This window comes from Protomyctophum parallelum (assembly GCF_964188405.1).
Source record: "Protomyctophum parallelum genome assembly, chromosome: 4".
NCBI lineage: Eukaryota > Metazoa > Chordata > Actinopteri > Myctophiformes > Myctophidae > Protomyctophum > Protomyctophum parallelum.
In genome coordinates, this window is record NC_139700.1 from 14,755,494 (window position 1) to 14,774,507 (window position 19,014).

At 43.8% G+C, this 19,014-nt stretch overlaps 1 protein-coding gene across 1 annotated transcript; it reads right to left on the minus strand.

Moving 5' to 3' along the window:
- Positions 1 to 1,272: 1,272 nt before the first annotated feature.
- On the minus strand, positions 1,273 to 13,797 carry kif23 (kinesin family member 23). The gene is made up of 23 exons (XM_083762687.1): positions 13,676 to 13,797; positions 13,451 to 13,511; positions 13,142 to 13,270; positions 12,905 to 13,010; positions 11,569 to 11,705; positions 10,966 to 11,078; positions 10,498 to 10,668; positions 10,318 to 10,362; positions 9,904 to 10,016; positions 9,541 to 9,662; positions 8,522 to 8,624; positions 8,342 to 8,421; positions 8,127 to 8,246; positions 7,741 to 7,900; positions 7,108 to 7,269; positions 6,684 to 6,850; positions 5,868 to 6,041; positions 5,260 to 5,481; positions 2,436 to 2,666; positions 2,053 to 2,141; positions 1,838 to 1,916; positions 1,507 to 1,577; positions 1,273 to 1,424 (listed from the first exon to the last, which is right to left on the minus strand). The coding sequence occupies exons 1-23, from the start codon at positions 13,687 to 13,689 to the stop codon at positions 1,400 to 1,402; spliced, it is 2,694 nt and encodes an 897-aa protein (XP_083618813.1). The 5' UTR covers positions 13,690 to 13,797; the 3' UTR covers positions 1,273 to 1,399.
- Between the last annotated feature and the right edge of the window lie 5,217 nt (positions 13,798 to 19,014).

Sequence of the window (19,014 nt, forward strand, 5' to 3'; positions counted from 1 at the left end):
AGGCCGCTTTGTGCAAAACAAGTTTTTGCACAGTACACCTACAGATTTTGTCCAAACATCACGCAAATTGGTACAGTCTCTAGAGCCATTCAACGAAACGGGTCTTTCAGATTTCTCAGACTCTAACGACCTGATTGGCTAAGACTTGCTTCCAAAGTTCGCAGGAGTGCTCAGTTTCAAACAAAATGCTGCAAATCATAAACACATAACTTGTTTCTGTGAAATTGTGCACACAGTCCCACTAGGCAGAGGAAGAAATGCCACATGAACATTTTCAACTAAGCCTCATGGTGGCGCTATAACTGGCCGAAAAGTGTTTTTACCTCGAACTGCATGGATCTGTGGATAACTTTGTATGCTCCCTAGAGTAGAGGCCAAGGAAAAACCTTTGCATGGAATTTTTCACATCTGCTCTTTATAGCACCACCAGGAGGCCGACATAATTGTAAAATACATTTTCTAATGACTCCTTCAGATTTTATCCAAATCGGTACACATGCTCTCCATAGTCATGTGATCAAGACGGGTTTGTTTGATTTCTCATAATCCACCCTCATTGGCTACGATTGGCTTCTAAACTTTTCAGGAGTAGCCCGCTTTGTATCCGTTTCGTACAAATCGCCTGAACTACTCAACACAGAGTCTGATTGTGGTGAAACTGTGCATGCATATTCCCACTAGGCTTTGGAAGAAATGCCACTTGACAGTTTTCAAATCAACCTCATGGAGACGCTACAACAGGCCAAGCCGCATCACACACACGCAAATGCCAAACATCACACACTCCTATCCTCCTGGTGGAGACCTGTGCCCAGAAGGGCACTTTTCTAGTTTTATAATGCCAACGTCATGTCGATTTTGTCATTTGTATTAAGACAGACTGGATCCACAGATCCAGATCTTTAAAAAAAAAAAAAAACAAGATGGCATCTCTTAAAACACCCTCTAAACACAGATTTCTCTCCATCTCTGTTAACGTCTGAGCTCCAAAGCATTTATCTTGATACATTGAGGTTTTTAAATGGACATTATGAAGCAGTGAATCTTTACACACTTGATACTAGTTATTGTATCCACAAACAAACAAGTAGAACAGTGTTTTATAGGAATTTTATTCACATGTATAAAACTGCAAAAGACATTACATTCACCCATTCATACACAGATTGCCAGGTACCAACCAGCACATCGGGAGCAATTAGGGTTCAGTGTCTTGCCCAAGGACACTTCGACATGTAGACAGGAGGAGCCGGGATTCGAACCACTGACCCATGGATCATTGGACGACCTGCTCTACCTCCTGAGCCACAGCCGCCCACTGCTTTGGTAAAGCCATGCATCATATATTAAGAGTGTATTGCACAAAAGCCAAGTGAGGATAATTAGGAGGGAGGGGTGGTCAGTTCTTTCCCGGTTTGCTGCGCCTGTAATTAAATCAAACATACCATTAGCTGTGAACACAAGCTCTATTTTCACATAAAATGGGGAAAAGAACAGACTACTTACTTGTGCTGTCCGTGATGCTCATAACTAGGGCCCATATTTGATCCAGCCTTCATCTCCAGAGCAACAGAACACTGGGAAGAAAGGCAAAAAAAAACAATTGCAATTGCTTCCACAAAAGATTTGCCACACAAAATCTCCGAATTTGTGCTCGCAACCGCCTTTGCCAGCACAAGAAATCTTGGGTTTAATTAATTAATATATTTGTAGAAACGACGAATGGGGATCCTTGTCCATTTTTTTTACAGTGTATTACGGCTAGCACTGAGTTCTATGAGGTCTAAATATGTTGAAAGTAACATGTGCGCACGGCTGATAGTGACTATAGTCTTACCCTCGTCTCTACGTCAGTCCAGTCTCCTGTGTGCTCATCCTGATTAGCAGGGCAGCCTTCTGCAGACTTTCTTTTGCGGCTTTTACAAAGAAAGATCAAACATGTTAAAAGCAAGACATTAAAACAGTGACCAAATGACCGTTTTAATAAAAACAGACAACAGTGACTGAAAAAAGGCTGACCACCTCTTAATACATTTTACTGCAAGCACCCACCGTGGTTGTGAGGTGAACTCCTGCCTCAGAGTTTCTATATCGGTGAACTGGACCGCCTGTCCTCCACCCCTTGTTTGGATGACATCACCCTGTAAGGTGAGAGTGGGTCATATTTAGGCATGAATGGAGGGAATTAATGCATTAACACGAATAAATTATTATGTAAACAGGGTTCCCATTATAATTTTTAACCAATGACATTAAAGATAGACATTGACCTAGCCTCACGTAGCGATACTAATATCACTGTGTGGACATTAGTCTCGTCGGTGGAAGTTTTTTGCCATATCCCACCCCATATTTGAATACTGGGCAGGTGGTTATAGCCTGGTTCCAGACGAATCTGGTTGGCTCGTCAGAACTCATCAGCATGGTTTGCGTACCTTGATCAATTTAGTCTGCATCTCGCCATCAGAGGCCACCTCCTGGTGAGTCAGTAAATACTTGTCACACTTGGACAGGTCCTTCTCTCTGGGGGTCGACACCCTAATGGCGTTGGGGATGACCGGCTGCATGACGGTGTCAAGCTCCACACTGGTTGAGGGCTTGTGGTCCACCCACCTTTCGCCAGCAGAACGGGACCGCCGGTGCAGTGGACGCACTGGTGTGGTGGTCTAAGTCAGCCAGACAAACAGAAGGTAACTTCATGGAACAAAAGTGGTCTAAACCGAACTATAATTACTACATTGTGACATCACGTAAATATAAAGAGAATGGGCCTGGTGTTCCACAAGGTTATGCTGATAAAAAAGGTTAAAGGTATATTCAGTGATTTCACATCACTTCAAATATCACTTATTTTGTTGTTTTGTTGTGATAATCCTCCCTACTATAGAGTGTGCTGACCATATAAGGAGTTCCTCCCTGTCCCCAGTTAACCCCTGGGGGTCAAAAAACCTTAGGTTTCGTTTTTGACTCTATCCTGATTGGACGAAAGGCTGGGTCCCACAGCCAAAAACGAAACCTACGGTTTTTTGAGTGAAATCACTGAATATACCTTTAAGTAGTAGGGAAATATATATATATTTATCCTCATTGTATTCTTTCAGGATAAAATGCAACTGTGAATATGGTAGGACTTTTAGTATGAAAAGCAATTAAATTAAATCAAAATGCAAAAATAAATATCAATGGGACAAATTCATTCAAGCAATCATATTTTTGTATAGAGATGTTCTATTTTCTCAACATCCTAAACATGCTACATTCTGCTACTGCAGCAACCATGGAAGCAGTTTCAGCTGCCTCGTCTACATCATGGGGAGAAGAGGTGTCCTTTTCCTCTCTAAACCAGATCCCACCTCTCCTCCTTTCTCTTTAAAGGGACACTTCACCCTTTTTGCAAAAAAATATATGTTAATGACGTTTAGAAGCTTTAGAACACTTTCCTGGGGGTCTTTATGTGTGTAATATGTGGTTTTAGATATTTTAGCTTGTAGCAGTGAGCCTGTTGTCTCTGATGTCATGGACACTGGGCTCACTTCCTTCCTGGACTACATGTTGTCTCAGTAAGACAGCTCTCCCCCTATCCACAAGGAGGAGCAGTGCACCAAAGAATTATGGGAATTGTAGTCCAGGAAGGTAGTGAGACCAGTGTCCATGACATCAGAGACAACAGGCTCACAGCTACAATCTAAAACCACATATTACACACATAAATACCCACAGGAAAGTGATCTAAAGCTTCTAAACGTCATTAACATATATCTTTTTGTAAAAAGGGTAAAGTGTCCCTTTAATGGAACATGGTCCCTAGTGTGGGATTGGCAAACCTGCCCACTGTGCTGCATTGCCAACTGCTCCCACTCAGCAATGCAGGAGGCCAGAGTTAGTTGTGGCCCGTTTAGGGGTAAGGCCCGGGGCATAGGGATGACAGAATGGAGACATTTTATTAACGCTTATTTTCCAATGCTGGAGCGGTTGCAGAAACGGAGAGAGAGAGAGCTAGTGCTACAATGTTGCCTGCTAATGAATATAAGAGAGCGCGAGAGAGAGAGGTTGGGGAGCTGCAACACTCAGTTCACACAGGTGTGGTTTTTTTTAAGAGTACACTATAGTTTAAGCTCGTCACATGAAACAATGCCGCCATATTCATACATCTGTCGCACGAATTATCAAAACATTAGAAAGTAGCTGGCATATCCGTGTATGAGATTGTGAATATAATAATAAAATTATTGAAAGACAGAACTTGCTGCTTGCTTATTTTATGGATATACATACAACTTAGTAATACAAATAAAACATATAACACACAAATACATTGCATTAAACAGTGCTGCCAGGCGGGTCTTTGCGCAACCACTCCGGGATTAAGATACTGTATGGGCTTTATTAAATCGGTTACCGTCAGGCCGGCAAATTAAGGAAGGAAAAATTGTGCTGTTTTTATCCATTAAAAAAAAGACATAGCCGACAGGGTTTTTCCGAGTCCCAGTCTTCCCCATAGTTAGGGTCCACCCGAACAGGGGAATTAGCAGCCACAACGTTGCGTGCGTTATCGTGAACACATGCACTGTGACGCACACTTTCCCAGTAGCCTAATAGCCGATCTACAAGCTCACAATCCGTCGCGCTGTGCGCTTGTGTTTCGAGACCACAAAATGTAACGAGTGAGTGGTCCATTGTCCATAAGGTTACACCCCCAATGTTAAATTACTGTGTACTTTTAATATCCATTATATCAATAATATATTAAATCCACCACGTGTCACGAGGAAGGGGGAAGACGGCTCAGCTCCAGAGTGAGCTGGAGCGATGGGGGACTTTCTTTTTTTTTTAACAAACTCTGACCTGCGCGACCCAAGTGAAGCAGTGGAAACAAATATCTTTAATTTTGAACCAGGGGGGCAGTCAGACAGATATTTTGTGAAGCCACTAAGGAAATCGGGACATCGGGAAGTCCCGCCTCGTTGTCTGGGCCAGCCGAAGGCCAGCTGGGCCCAAACGGATCTAGAAAGATGGCGATTTACAATTCAAGGACTGACAGGCTTCATCTTACGTCCATATTATTTTGTTTTGGCCATATTAAACCATGGATTTTCTCTCTCTTCCTCCCCGTATCATAGCGGGGAGGTGTGAGTGAGTCCATGCCGTGTCTGTCATAATGATATAATTGGCTCATATGATATTGCACTCAGACAGAATTGGTTTAGCCATTTGGAAAGGGGAAGATGAACCCTAGAGGATATTTTAAAAGAAACTTACAGGGCCAGGGGACGGTGAAGCAGACCTCTTGGCAGGGAGACGCAGCTCCTGCCTGGGGGATGCGCGACGCTGCGGTCTGGTCTGTCGCTGGGGGACTTCGGGAGACTCTGAGCAACCGGGCACCTTGCTCTCAGTAACGATGGCCTTCAGATGTTTCAGCTTCTCATTTTTCACCCACAGCTTGTTCTGCATCTCTAGCTGCTTGGCTTGAACGCGCCTCTCCTGCAAAACCCAGGTGTCACAATGTTTACGTGATTTTTACCCATGACAGCACAGCGATTTTTATTTTACCCTCTTCAGTGGGTGACACTTGGTCAAATGTTAATCGAGTACTAGTATTAAAGGGGTTGTGGACAGGTTATTTTAACTATTATTTTGAGAGTATAAAGCAGGACATTAACTTTGAAATAGAGACAAATACAGAGACACAGTAAAGTAAGTATACAAAATGGAACCAAATGGTTTGGTTCCATTTGTTCACTCAGTGTGTGCACAACTATTGTTTCCCATGCAAGACAATTGTTTTGTCCAAATGATGTCAGCAAGCTAATGGTTTATGATGGTGAAATACAAAAACACTTCTGTAAATACCATGAGGCGTTACTCACACATTCTTTCTGCCACTTGAACTCTGTGTCAGCAACCAAGCCTTGTATTCGCTCCTCCATGCGTCTCTTTTCTGACTGCTCTCTGTGCAACTTCTGCTCTCTGGTCTCCAACTCCATCTGCATAGAGCGCTTGTTCTCCTCATAAGCATTGGTGGTCTTCTGAAGAACTTCAATCTAGAACAGACAATATGGTAGAGATGCATTGGTAAGAATTCGGATTGAGAACGCCGATCATGGTTGAAGTGTCCCAAGCTTTCCTATGACAACAAACCGCAACGAAGAGATCCAATTCATTATTAAATAACTACTCAATACTGCATGGGGCGATTAGTCAAAAATAGTCGATGAATAACTCAAGAGTCTGATTCGTTCAAATGAAATGATCAAGTCAAATTCCTGTAGTTGCCTATAGGCAACATTTGGCCAATCAGATTGAACCATTTCAATTCTTAGCCAGGGACAGGCCTAGCATGGGTACTTGCATCTCAGCCACACACTGATTTTTATATTGTGTAATTTTACATTGCATCACTAATAAGCCGATTACCACATACTTTGTCTACAGTAGTTTGGTCTAAATGGGTGAGTCACACACACACCTCAAGACTGCACATAATGTAATAGTAATGAATGCAAATCTATCTGCATTGCAAATCTACAATGCATTTTATTATTGTGTACTTTCTTTGTCAGGGGTCCCTTGTTAAGTGTTGAACAAACCATTTTATGTTTTGGTCGTCTCTGCACAAAAATCCAAAGAAAGTTCCTCATGACCTAGTACTAAATTATATTTCAAACAGCACATCGTCATCTTGCCTTGTATTCTTGCAGTTTAGTAGTCTTCGAAATGCGTTCAAGCTCAGCCTGCTGATGCTGAATAAACTTGTCCTTGTCTGCCAGCTTGCCACTTTGTTCACGAATACAGTTTTCTTTTCCCAGAAGATAGCCATCCTGTTCCTGTAGCATGGACTGCAGGTGGTTGGCTGAAACACAGGAGTGAACACATGCATGGTTACTAGAAGAGATAAATGGTAAATGGTGCGTTATATAGTGCCTTGCATAAAGGCACTTTACAGAGATTGTGCATTGCATTGACACACACAGATGCCGGAGGAAACCATGCAAGGCACCAACCTGCACATCGGGATAAATTAGGGGTTGTGTCTTGCTCAAAGAACAGAGATCAAACTTAATTGCAACCTTAGAATGTTCCTAGTTCAATTAGGACAGTAACGCTGACCTATTCTATTGCATTCCTCGATCCTCAACGCTCTGACACGGTGCCTCTCTTCCAGCGCTGCGAGCAGCCTGTTAAAGGCGACATCATCATGGGGGTCTGTCAGCTGACAGGCAGGCAGCGGGGATAGTGGAGGCAAGTTTCCAGTTGACAGGGAGGGTAAACCTAGGGGAAAACACAGACTTTCAATGATCACTTATTATAACCAACCCTGACTGGGAAGCAATAAGTGCATTTACATGGCCAGAAATAACCCAATTACAGGCAATAATTAGGAAATGACAATGAGTCTCGAGCCCGATACAAATGACAAGTGACCTGATTTTAGACAGTGCTCTCCACCATCCTCATTAAAAACCAAAATGGACTTTTGTTGAATACTTTGTTAGAATGGCGTTCCATCATTTACAGTAGTTCTATGCCACCGTCATGTCCAGGGGGTTGTAAATCAAGCCGCAGCGGCCTCACGCTACAGAAACAGGAGATAGGCTCCTGCCCCTATGGGCCTCATGGCTCTGCAAGGATTACTTACCGACAAGGTGCAAAGAATTTGTTAAAGGTCCAACAACCTAAGACATTAATGATTTCCCCTTTAGTTCATCTGTATATAGCTCTATAGATTTTGTGGATAGATACCTCCATCTATGGGACCACCACGGTCATCCAGCCTGCGGGACAGCTCATCCTGGAAGGCCTGATTCCTGTTACGTCGGCCTGCCACAAAACGGCAGTTCGGTTGGTCAACATGCCGAGCCACCTCCACCTCCTGGGTCATTTCTGCAAAGCGCATCACCAACTGCACAGGATATAATATAAAGAGTACTTAATACCTCACAAAACACTAAACCGTTTCCAGCACAAGCTCACCTTATGTGCTTTTAATATTTCCGTATTGCTTTATTATTTGTCCATCTTCCCTGTTATTGTATATTGCAACTGGCTGCTGTAATAACCAAATTCCCCAGACATATTTTATCTTTCTTGAAAGCCAGATATGAGGGGAGCTCAGGGGACAGACGCACCATAGTTTCCTCGTAGTCATCTGCTTTGGGGTTTACACACACCACCATTCGAACTTTGCCTTCTCCGTCAAAGTAGTTTTTGAATAGATGAGTAACCTTAGAGTCTCTGTAGGGAACCATCTGTGGAAGGAATATTTTTTTCTTACATTAATTAGCTGTGCAAGTGGACAAATACTGTTTCTTTTACATTAGATGCCAACTCAAGAGATGCCAACCTTTTGGGTGCCATACATCTGATTTTCTCTAAGAATCTCAATACATGTCCGCAGTGTCATCAACGACTGGTTGATGTTACCTGCAGCAATAAGAAAAACTATGGTAGTCAACATTCGATGAATGATGCCAACGGTTAATCATAACATTTTCATTACTATATTGGCATTGGCAATACACACCTGCTTCTCGCAGACGGTAACCCTCAGCCTGCGTTCTGTTGTTGCGCTCGCTCCCTGCCAAGTCCACCAAGCACAGCTGACTCACAATGACCTGGCTCTTATCCTGAAAGTAACGCATTCACATAACATTAGTAGGGCAGAGCACAAAGCGACAATGTTTCAGAACTGCCAAATACATTACTGGTCCCGACAACTGTATACCTAATATACTGTAGGAGTGTCCATCCACCTCTTCGTCTGACCATTTATGTATAATACTCAACTGGGATACTCACTGGGATGGTCAGACAGTCATAGGACTGAGCAGTTAACAGAAAATATATCAAGCGAATATTTCCAATTATAACCAATAACAGAATTACAACAAAATTGTTTACATTTTATAACTTATAATGTATATTATTTCCTAATAAACAATAAAAATGCACACCCGTGTGAAGTGAGGGGCGCTCTTATGTACATCATCATGGTGTAAAATAGACACTATGCCTATTTGCTCAGACAATGACGTAAAATTCTCCATCCATTGTCAATGTGAATTTAATGTTTGTGTAGGACAAGGTTTGTGAACATACACTAAAAGATATAGGAGGGGCTAGATTGATTAGTTCAGATTAAAAGCTTAACCCTGTATTTGACTTTGCTGTACAATGGTGGCATGATATTTTCACTTAATTCATGATATTGATTTTAGTCATATCGCACCGCCCTAGTCAGTCATCAATCCAGGCAGGAATCGTGGTTAAAAGACACTTATCCCCAGTCCACATTGGTCAATAACAAAAGACCCCAGAACCGCTGGATTGAGAATTTGTTTTCCCCCACCATCCAGCCATCTAGACCAGTGGTTCTTGCCCTTAACACACACATCCCTCCCTTACAATCAAGACAGAGACAACAATCTAATACACACACCTTTCCTAAGTTTCCTTACAATCAAAACAGAGACAACAATCTAATAATGAATGATTACACCAACCAGCTCAGAAGCGATGAACAAACGTCAACTTCACACTGACCTGAAAAACGTTCTCTCCATCTGCGTCCAGTGGGGCCTGCAACAGCTTGACAATGAACACACTGTGACTGCGACTGGACTCCCTATTCAACTGGGTGTTTGCAATCCTCCTTTTCTTCTGACCTGGCAGAAACAAAATATATAGTTCCCACTACAGCAGAGTTGCAGTAGTCTCCCAAGTCACCCCTCACAATTTCAGTTTCTGCTCAGAGAGAAGATTAAACTGGGTCATGTCCTGGTCAGAGCTCACCCTTGAGTGGAGCAATACCAGGTCAGTCACGTCTCAGCTCATCATCGCAGTGTTCTGTGTGGGCGTATATATATATATATTCATGTACTGTATAGTATACATTAGACAGCTTACCTCTCCAGAACACCTCAAAGGCCTCCTCAGTGGACTTGACTTCAACCTCTGTGCATCCAGCGACGTACATGTTGTGGTTAGAGTCTTCTCTGAGAATTTTAGACTGAGGTGGTCTAGATTAAGATAACAATGGAATTAGTCTGTATACATGAGGGATTGCATATAGTTGCTGATCTAATTATTTTTAACATGCAGGAGAAGGACTTGCAAACATGTTGTCTGTTCATGGGAAAGGGCAACTTAACTTTTGCATTGCAGGAGCACATTCATAGAAAGCAATTAGGGGGTCACATTCAAAAATGCCATACAAAGCAGCACATTAAACAAAAAGTTTGAGTTCAAACGGAGAAAAAAAAGCTAAAACTAAATTTTCTATATGGAGCTACTGTGTGTGCACTGGTCACAATCACATACATGAACTCAGTGTTCTGTCGCACCGGTGTACCTCCCGCATTCCACCTAACAAAAGGAACAAACATTTTATCTGCCAACCTACTGTACCATGAGCCTATATACACATTAGCTCGTTTACAAATCTGCCTTATATCTGCCATTTATTCAACACGTAAAAATGTCAACATTGTCCAAACTTACTTTTGTTTCATTGGATCATATGCACTTTCTTCAAGGAGGTCATAGATGTAGTTGTTGTAGATTTCCACATAAGAGACAAAGATGCTGTAACAACCATCTTCATCCACTTCGTCTGCCTTACAGGCCTCGTCTGGTGTAATCATGTCAGCAAATTCTGGGTCAAGCTTTTGTCTATACAAATATAAATAAAGTTAGACATTTAGATCATGCGGAAGTAATGAGACATGGTAATCTATATATGAACTATATATGAACTAGGCAGTAGTTACTCTGATGCCATTTCATTCAGGCGACTACAAGTAATATCCAGTCTATCATAATGGATATGAATATATTGCCCAGCCCTAGGCTGAAGCATCATGAACTGATGCTGAATTTAATGTCCTTTGACATATTAATGCATCTTAGATTGTAATGAAATTGTAATAGAATAGACTGTTGGCGTACTACAAGTGCATGCAAACATACTTGGTGGATGGTGTTTTGGGGATGGGTGGGCGGTTTTCACACCTTTGGCGCTCCAGCAAGGCATCAACTTGACTTTGGATCTCAATGCCATTCTTGTCATCAGTCTTAAATACCTGTAACACAGACAGTATGTTAAATGTTTCCGACATGTGTATTCGAACTGGCAAGGAGTTGAGCTTGTAGATCGACTATATTCGTAGTCTTTTTGTATTAACCCATTTTGGTGTTAGCATTATGTTATGCTTTAGCTATTTTTGAAAAATCTGAGAACGACTGACAGAAACATAGCTTTTTCAGAAAACTGTCAGGACGTAGAAGACATTTTTTGAATCTGATCTCAGGTCAAAATGGGTTAAAAGGAGTCTTAAGTCCTTAAATTTTCACTTCACCGTCCTCTGGGCCTGGGGGGACACCCCAAAACCATGTGGTAACGCGGCTCCTGGGGGGGCCCGACCCACAGGTTGAGAACCACTGTTATAGCACCAATAGCTCCACTCCTGTGGAGTCAATTCTCCACAGGGTCCACTGTGGCATGGTGATTACAAATATTGGCAAGACATTTTCATAAATTAGGTGAAATATGAGATAATTTTATTGTCTTACATATCTTTTGGCCTGGTAAGGACTTATGCTGTTGAAGAGCATGTCGAGAGAGCGAGGTAGAAGACCGCCCTCGCCTGGAGAACCGGTCATGGTGAACGTCTTTCCACTACCAGTTACCCCATATGTGAAGAGCAGCCCTGTTGACAGGAAATCCACAATGAAACACATACAGTAGTAGTCACAGTCAACCTGAACTAATGGTTTAGGGCGTAAAAACACAATATCAAGCTTAAATGACCCAGCCATCGGGTCTGTGGCCCAATGCTGGGGAGCACTGAATTAACCCACAGTAGGATGTGGTTGATAGGCAGGCCAAACCGGTGACATTACTGTGTAATGCCGCTTGTAGTACGGATTGGCTCGCTGTAGTCATGTTTCTAGACTAGACTAAACTGGTCACTGCATTTGCTCTCCCCCCGGACTTCAGAACATCCATATTGTTCGCTGTGATCCATTTATTTGTATAAATGTTTTGCACTGGATTTGCTGTAGTTTGTTTACAAGCATCTATAAACAGTTTTAAACAATATCCATTTTGGTTAAAATGTTAGTCTTGAGTTTACAGACATGGATTGGATTCCAACCCTTTCATGACGACACCAGGCCCAGGAAATGATTCCCAATGCATTTTTCCCATAGACATTTCAAAAGGTATTTATTTAAAGACGGTTACACCACAGACAAAGCCAACTTGAGTCGTGACAATAAACACAATATTTTGGACCAAACAAATAATTACAAAGAAGGGGGGGAAAAAAGAAGTGTCAACTTGCCGGCTTTTTCTTCGAATTCTTTTTTCAGCCCCAAAAATGTGTTTGTTGTCATGATTTGTCACAACTCGAGTTGGCTTTGTACGAGGCTTAAAGGGTCTTTAAATAAAAAGTTACATTTTGAAAAGACTGAGGAAAATGAACAGGGAATCCTTTCTTGGGCCCTGGTGGGGAGCGGGACTGTGACACTCCAAATCACTGGGGTACATTACATTGTTATGGAAGAAACAATGATCTCCACCTATGTACTTACATCACAAAGGAGTGCCAATGACTCTAGTCTGCCATGCATGCATACTTGTAGATTTGAGAGAGGGTACTTACTTACGTACTTTGTAAACCTGAGATATTTAGGGTGTGGGGCTAGACTGCCAGCCGAAACTGGATTAATCTAGTTACCTTTCAGGGTGTCAGTTTTTTACATTATTAAAACACCCATAGATATATATAAAGTCACCGGCCAATGTATAAGAGCAACTACTGGCGCTAAGTATTATGGTCCATGTAAACCACAGTGGCAGGAGGTAGATTGAACAACATGGTTGACTCTCAGGTAATGTTCTTACCATTTTTCCCATGTATAAGGTCCTCCACCAGTGGTTTGGCAACAACCTCAAATAGGTCCATCTGGGTTGTTGACACTCCAAAAACGTGTTTGAATGAATACTGTGTCTGAAACATACACAAGATAGTACAACGTTTAGTTCTGCCACAGAACAATCACATTTAGGACCCCATGGTCTGTGTCGTCAAAAATGTCAGAAACTTCAGTACCATTGGGTTCTGCTTGGAGGGCTAGTTACCTCTTTGAACTCGCCATTTCGATTGGCTTTGAGCCCATCGGGAGCATGCAGCTGGATGGTGGCGTTGCTGATCACCTCAATGCAGCATTCGTCAGCTGGCAAAATCAAAGGGCGGACGCGACAGTACACCTAGGCACACAACAATACGTTATTTTAAACTATAAAGGTTGGTCCAAATGAACGCCATCATTATCCACACACTACTTAGCAATATGCCTAATGTTAACGGCCGGTGAAACGGTAAACGCTTGAATGTGTAGAGTTTTAATGACCGAGTCTAATCTCCAAACAACGACGTCACTGACTTACCCCAACTGGGTCCTTCTGGGTGCTGGTCTTGTGCGCAGGTTTACGGGGAGTTTTCCACCTTCTGAAGACAAGAGTTATATATAAATAATTGACAAATAAGATGTTGCTAACAAGGGGCTACTAACGCTAGCCTAGTAGCCCTTTATAGCTTAACTTATCTAGCGACAACGGTTACAGCATCGACTTAAAATGGTCATAATTACAAAACCATTCAAATGTACTTACGGTTGTCGAGACATTGTGTGTCTCTCTCGGTGTCCGCCTTGAATTCAAAGTTCCCTCCGCCCGGTCTGCCGTCTCTCTCTCAGTCTCTACTGTCTCCAACTCAAAACACACCCGGGTGGCTTCTTTGAAAAGACAATAGCCAATAGGATTCAACAACACCCGCGGCGTATTTCCGGTCGGTTGAATTCTGATTGGTTGGCGTTACTTTAACCCTTCGCGTCACCACCAACAGGCTTGCGTGTTTGTTTGAGTGATTAAGTTTGCAGAATTACAGTACATTTCAAGCACAACTCTGTGGGACGACACCATAAAACAGTATACATATGCATGCATTTTGGTGTGGGAGGAAACCAGAGTATCTGCACTAAACCCAACACAAACACAGGGAGAACATGCAAACTATAATGGCATGGCATTGTCTAAGACTCTGCAGACCAGTTTTTTGATTGAAATATTTATTAACAGTTTGCAGAATTACAGTACATTTCAAGCACAAACTCAATACAAAGACTGTTAACTGTGGACGACCCAATTAAGCATTACACTTGTTTACAACAGGGTCCACATTGTTCAATTCGTCAAAACATTTAGAGACATACAAATAGACACTTCTATGTAGCTAAAGAACAGGAATTCATCATATAGGAAGCAAAAAGGGAAAAGATACATACAGTGAGGGGAAATGGGGGGGGGGGTGGTGGGGGGGGATTCCGATTTTAGAGAGGCCAGTTTCGAATTGCAGCCATCCGTAGGTGCCCTTTGAGAGCGGTTTTGAAGTAGTCAAGGGATTCACATGTCTTAATGACTGTTGGTAGGGCGTTCCACATTTTGGTGGCATAGGAGCGGAAAAAAATTAGACCCTTGTTTGTGCCGAATCTGGGTTGTACATAGTTTGTTGCACTCCCTCTGGTGTTGTGGGTGTGGACTTAGTTTACATTAAGGAAGTATTTAGACAGGTACATGGGTATCTTGGTGGTGTATCGAATCTTGTGGACCAGACCCGTTGAAAGATGCTGTACTCTGTCGTCGACCCCAAGCCATCCCAGCCTGTCAAAGTGGGCAGGGGTGAGGTGGGTTCGGGGGGTGAGGCCAAGTAGGAGCCTGACCAGTTTGTTTTTGGAGGTCTGGAGCCTTGTTTTAAGGGCCTTTGAGGTGCTGTGGTACCAAGAGGTGGATGCATAGTCAAAGAAACCTTGTACGAGGGCTCCTGTTTAAGGTCTTCAAGGTGTTTTTGTTGACCAGTGAGGAGATCCTGTAAAGGAATCTTGTTCTTTGATTGACTTTTATTACGTTGGTGGCCATTTTATCACCGGAAAGATTGGCCTCCAGGATGGAACCTAGGTAGGTAATTTGATATTTTCGTGTGATAATATTGTCACCCACTCTAACCAAGAAGCCATCTGCCTTGCTGAGATTACTATTTGATCCGAAGAGAATGGATTCAGTTTTTCCCAGGTGTAAGTGTAACCTGGGCACTAAGGCCCGGAAACAGAACCAGACTACGCCACAATGGGAATTTCACCCAGAGAATATATGTAGGCCTACAATAGCCCACTGGGCAATGATAAGAAGGGGAGCAGAGACGCGTAATTCCAGTGGAAATATATTGTTTTATTATGTTTACTACAAAATGTTATTTAAAACATGACTTTAATCAAAAGGGTCGATATCTAAAATGATCTAAAAACTGGCAATAGCCTACAAAGCTTAAAACTATATACTAGTAGCCAGGGGGTACCAAGGTGTCCTTACTTACAGGAAGGCAGGGAGTGAGGGGAAGGAGGGGAAAGGTCACCGCCACCAAAATAGCGCACACTTCACATCAAAACACTGCAAGAAAAAGAGAATAGAATTACACACACAGCACTGATCTCACATTAAACAAATAGCATGCACTATAACTAAACCAAGACAGCCTACAGGACCACGTGACCCACCACCTGTCAGGACTACAGCTACAGCACCCTTATCTACTGGCACTACTATATAGATTGATAGGCAGAGCCCAATATTACATTAGTACCCGTTATGTTCAAGCATTTATCAGGGGAGCATCAAGTCTATCGGTTTGCACCAAACAACAAAGTAAAACAAAACAAAACGAAATCATAAACAAATTAAAGAGGACAAAAACAGCAGAGGCAAGGCAGACTGGATTGGGTTCTCCTAATACAAACAAAAAGATACCATTAATACCTGGACATGATAACTGATTTCAAACTATAGTCTAGTATAGCAGAACTGCCTTACCTCGGTTAAACGGTTCAAACACATATTGGGCAGACGTGCCCACAGCACAGGACAATGCCTCCGCTTGCGAGGCAAACGAGGGCAGATGAGATGACAGGGGGGACAGCTCCAAGCCTTGGTTGAACAGTACCAACCCACAGCAGCCTATCCCAGGGTGGGATTCCCACTGTCAGATGCCTGTAGAATAAGACACTTAGATTTTGCTCATAACTTTACAATTACACAAACACAGGGAGACCTTACATACCGTCAATGACATTCTCTTGCACATGCGACCCCAACACACCACCAGGCAAACAACAAAGCCAGCCAGCTACTCTGATCGCTGGGTGTGGCTCCCTCTTATTCAGTGAGCAGCCAGGTCAGCTGTCCTGAATATGGGTAATTAGGGTGTCACATGATTGGAAAAGCTCAACCCACTACATAAGGATAGTTTGTTATCAGCGAGCCAGGTGCAGATTCTACCGAGTTCAGACTCAGAGCTGAGGGTCTTTTCAACCTGCAGTTTGTTCCTGTCCGAGACCAGCAGTGCTGAGTCATCTGCGAACAGGAACAAGTTGCAATCACAAGCTGATGTCATGTCGTTAACATATATCAGGAACAGTAAAGGCCCTAGTATGCTTCACCTCCACCATCTGTTCTCTCCCCTCCAGTCAAGGACAACTTCCAGTGGTTCAGTGGTAAAGTCCCTGGCCATCACTGTCACCAAGTGGGATTGTAGATCGGCTGTTTGTCAGTAATTAAACCTTTAAAATGACATACTGGACATGAGGCAGACTTGCAGGTGAGAAATACATTTGAATGTGTTCCAGGCATGAACAACATAGGTGAAATAACTGAAGGAAAGAAGAAACTCAAACAACAAACATAACTTAAACAGAGAAGTACTGGAGTCAACCTCTCCCTATGGCAGCCCACTGGCCCCACTCTTCTGAACCATTTCCCCTTTATATAGACTCCTGACTCCACCGCTGGCTAAGCAGTCGGCAAATCACAAAGCATTTAGCAACACCCAAGATGCTCCCGGTCGGGAAAAATCGGGAATCGTGTGCTTGCTCATTGCTAAGAGAAATTTTGTATAGTTTAATTGTTATGCAAAATCTCATGTACATATAACAAAATACATACATAAATGGATGCACCTGGGACGTATCCTCAGTGATGTATCCCAAGGTCATCGGGGTTTCGGGTCTCGCAACATCATACCCCTCACTCAGGTGACCCAGCCGGGAGTGATCAAGTCCCGACTTACGTCCCAGTAGCTACCCTTGATAAGTCCCATTAGGGAAAAACCAGGGCCACACAATCCGTTCCTCCTGAACTACTCTGCCGGGACTGGGAGGTACCATTCTGGCACATGGAAGGACTAGGCTCTGTGGGTTGACACCTGTCCGGGCCCCTCCTACGTCTCACCAGGTCCACTCCTGCTCTCACCAGGTCAGGCCCTGTGCGTTGCACCAGACTCCCAGCACCAGGCACTTCATTCAGGAATGGTGGATTCTCAAGCCGCAACGGTTCCGCAGGCTCCACCTTGCCCTTGGTGGTGCCGCAGGCTCCGCTTGAGGCTTGCATGGCCCTCCTAAAGGCCTCACCGTGGGTTTGTTGGGCTTCTTCCTCACGGAAGACACAGGCTTGGGCGCTAACCCATACTGCTCCCGGGTGCCGTCTAATTTCCGGCTGCCACCCGTCTCTTCGGTGGTCACCAAACTATTCCTGGTTGTCACTTAGTCTATTCCTACAAGTAAGACGCGCAAACGCGTGAAGCGAACGCAGCTCGTGTGTGTGTGGTTGTGTGTGTGTGTGTGTGTGTGCTACAGCTGCGCCCTGTGTGTGTGTGTGTGTGTGTGTGTGTGTGTGTGTGTGTGCTACAGCTGCGCCCTCTGGTGGCGGGCCGGTGGTGTAACAGCGTGACACACACACAAGCGTGACACACAGACATTCAGCCCTTGCTGTCATAGTAAGTGGCTCACTGCGTTCGCAATGAGTCACTATAAATAGAAGAACTATAACAAAATACATACATAAATGGATGCACCTGGGACGTATCCTCAGTGATGTATCCCAAGGTCATCGGGGTTTCGGGTCTCGCAATATCATACCCCTCACTCAGGTGACCCAGCCGGGAGTGATCAAGTCCCGACTTACGTCCCAGTAGCTACCCTCGATAAGTCCCATTAGGGAAAAACCAGGGCCACACAATCCGTTCCTCCTGAACTACTCTGCCGGGACTGGGAGGTACCATTCTGGCACATGGAAGGACTAGGCTCTGTGGGTTGACACCTGTCCGGGCCCCTCCTACGTCTCACCAGGTCCACTCCTGCTCTCACCAGGTCAGGCCCTGTGCGTTGCACCAGACTCCCAGCACCAGGCACTTCATTCAGGAATGGTGGATTCTCAAGCCGCAACGGTTCCGCAGGCTCCACCTTGCCCTTGGTGGTGCCGCAGGCTCCGCTTGAGGCTTGCATGGCCCTCCTAAAGGCCTCACCGTGGGTTTGTTGGGCTTCTTCCTCACGGAAGACCCAGGCTGGGGCGCTAACCCATACTGCTCCCGGGTGCCGTCTAATTTCCGGCTGCCACCCGTCTCTCCGGTGGTCACCAAACTATTCCTGGTTGTCACTTAGTCTATTCCTATGAGTCACTATAAATAGAAGAACTATAACAAAATACATACATAAATGGATGCACCTGGGACGTATCCTCAGTGATGTATCCCAAGGTCATCGGGGTTTCTGGTCTCGCAACATCATACCCCTCACTCAGGTGACCCAGCCGGGAGTGATCAAGTCCCGACTTACGTCCCAGTAGCTACCCTCGATAAGTCCCATTAGGGAAAAACCAGGGCCACACAATCCGTTCCTCCTGAACTACTCTGCCGGGACTGGGAGGTACCATTCTGGCACATGGAAGGACTAGGCTCTGTGGGTTGAGAATATATTAAGATTATTTGTGCTAAACTAGTATAGGGGGGAGGGAGTTAGTATAGATTTTTAAGTCTGCAGCTCCGGTCCACTCAAGCAGTGGTTTAAACCTGTAACACCCAGCATTGCAATAATACAACATATTTTAATTTAAAAAAGTTATTTATTTCA

Coding starts and splice junctions, on each gene's coding strand:
- kif23 (XM_083762687.1), bottom strand. Junction 6,042..6,683: donor CTAAACTGCAAGAATACAAG/GCAAGATGACGA, acceptor TGTCTGTTCTAG/ATTGAAGTTCTTCAGAAGAC. Junction 1,917..2,052: donor GAGTTCACCTCACAACCACG/GTGGGTGCTTGC, acceptor TCTTTGTAAAAG/CCGCAAAAGAAAGTCTGCAG.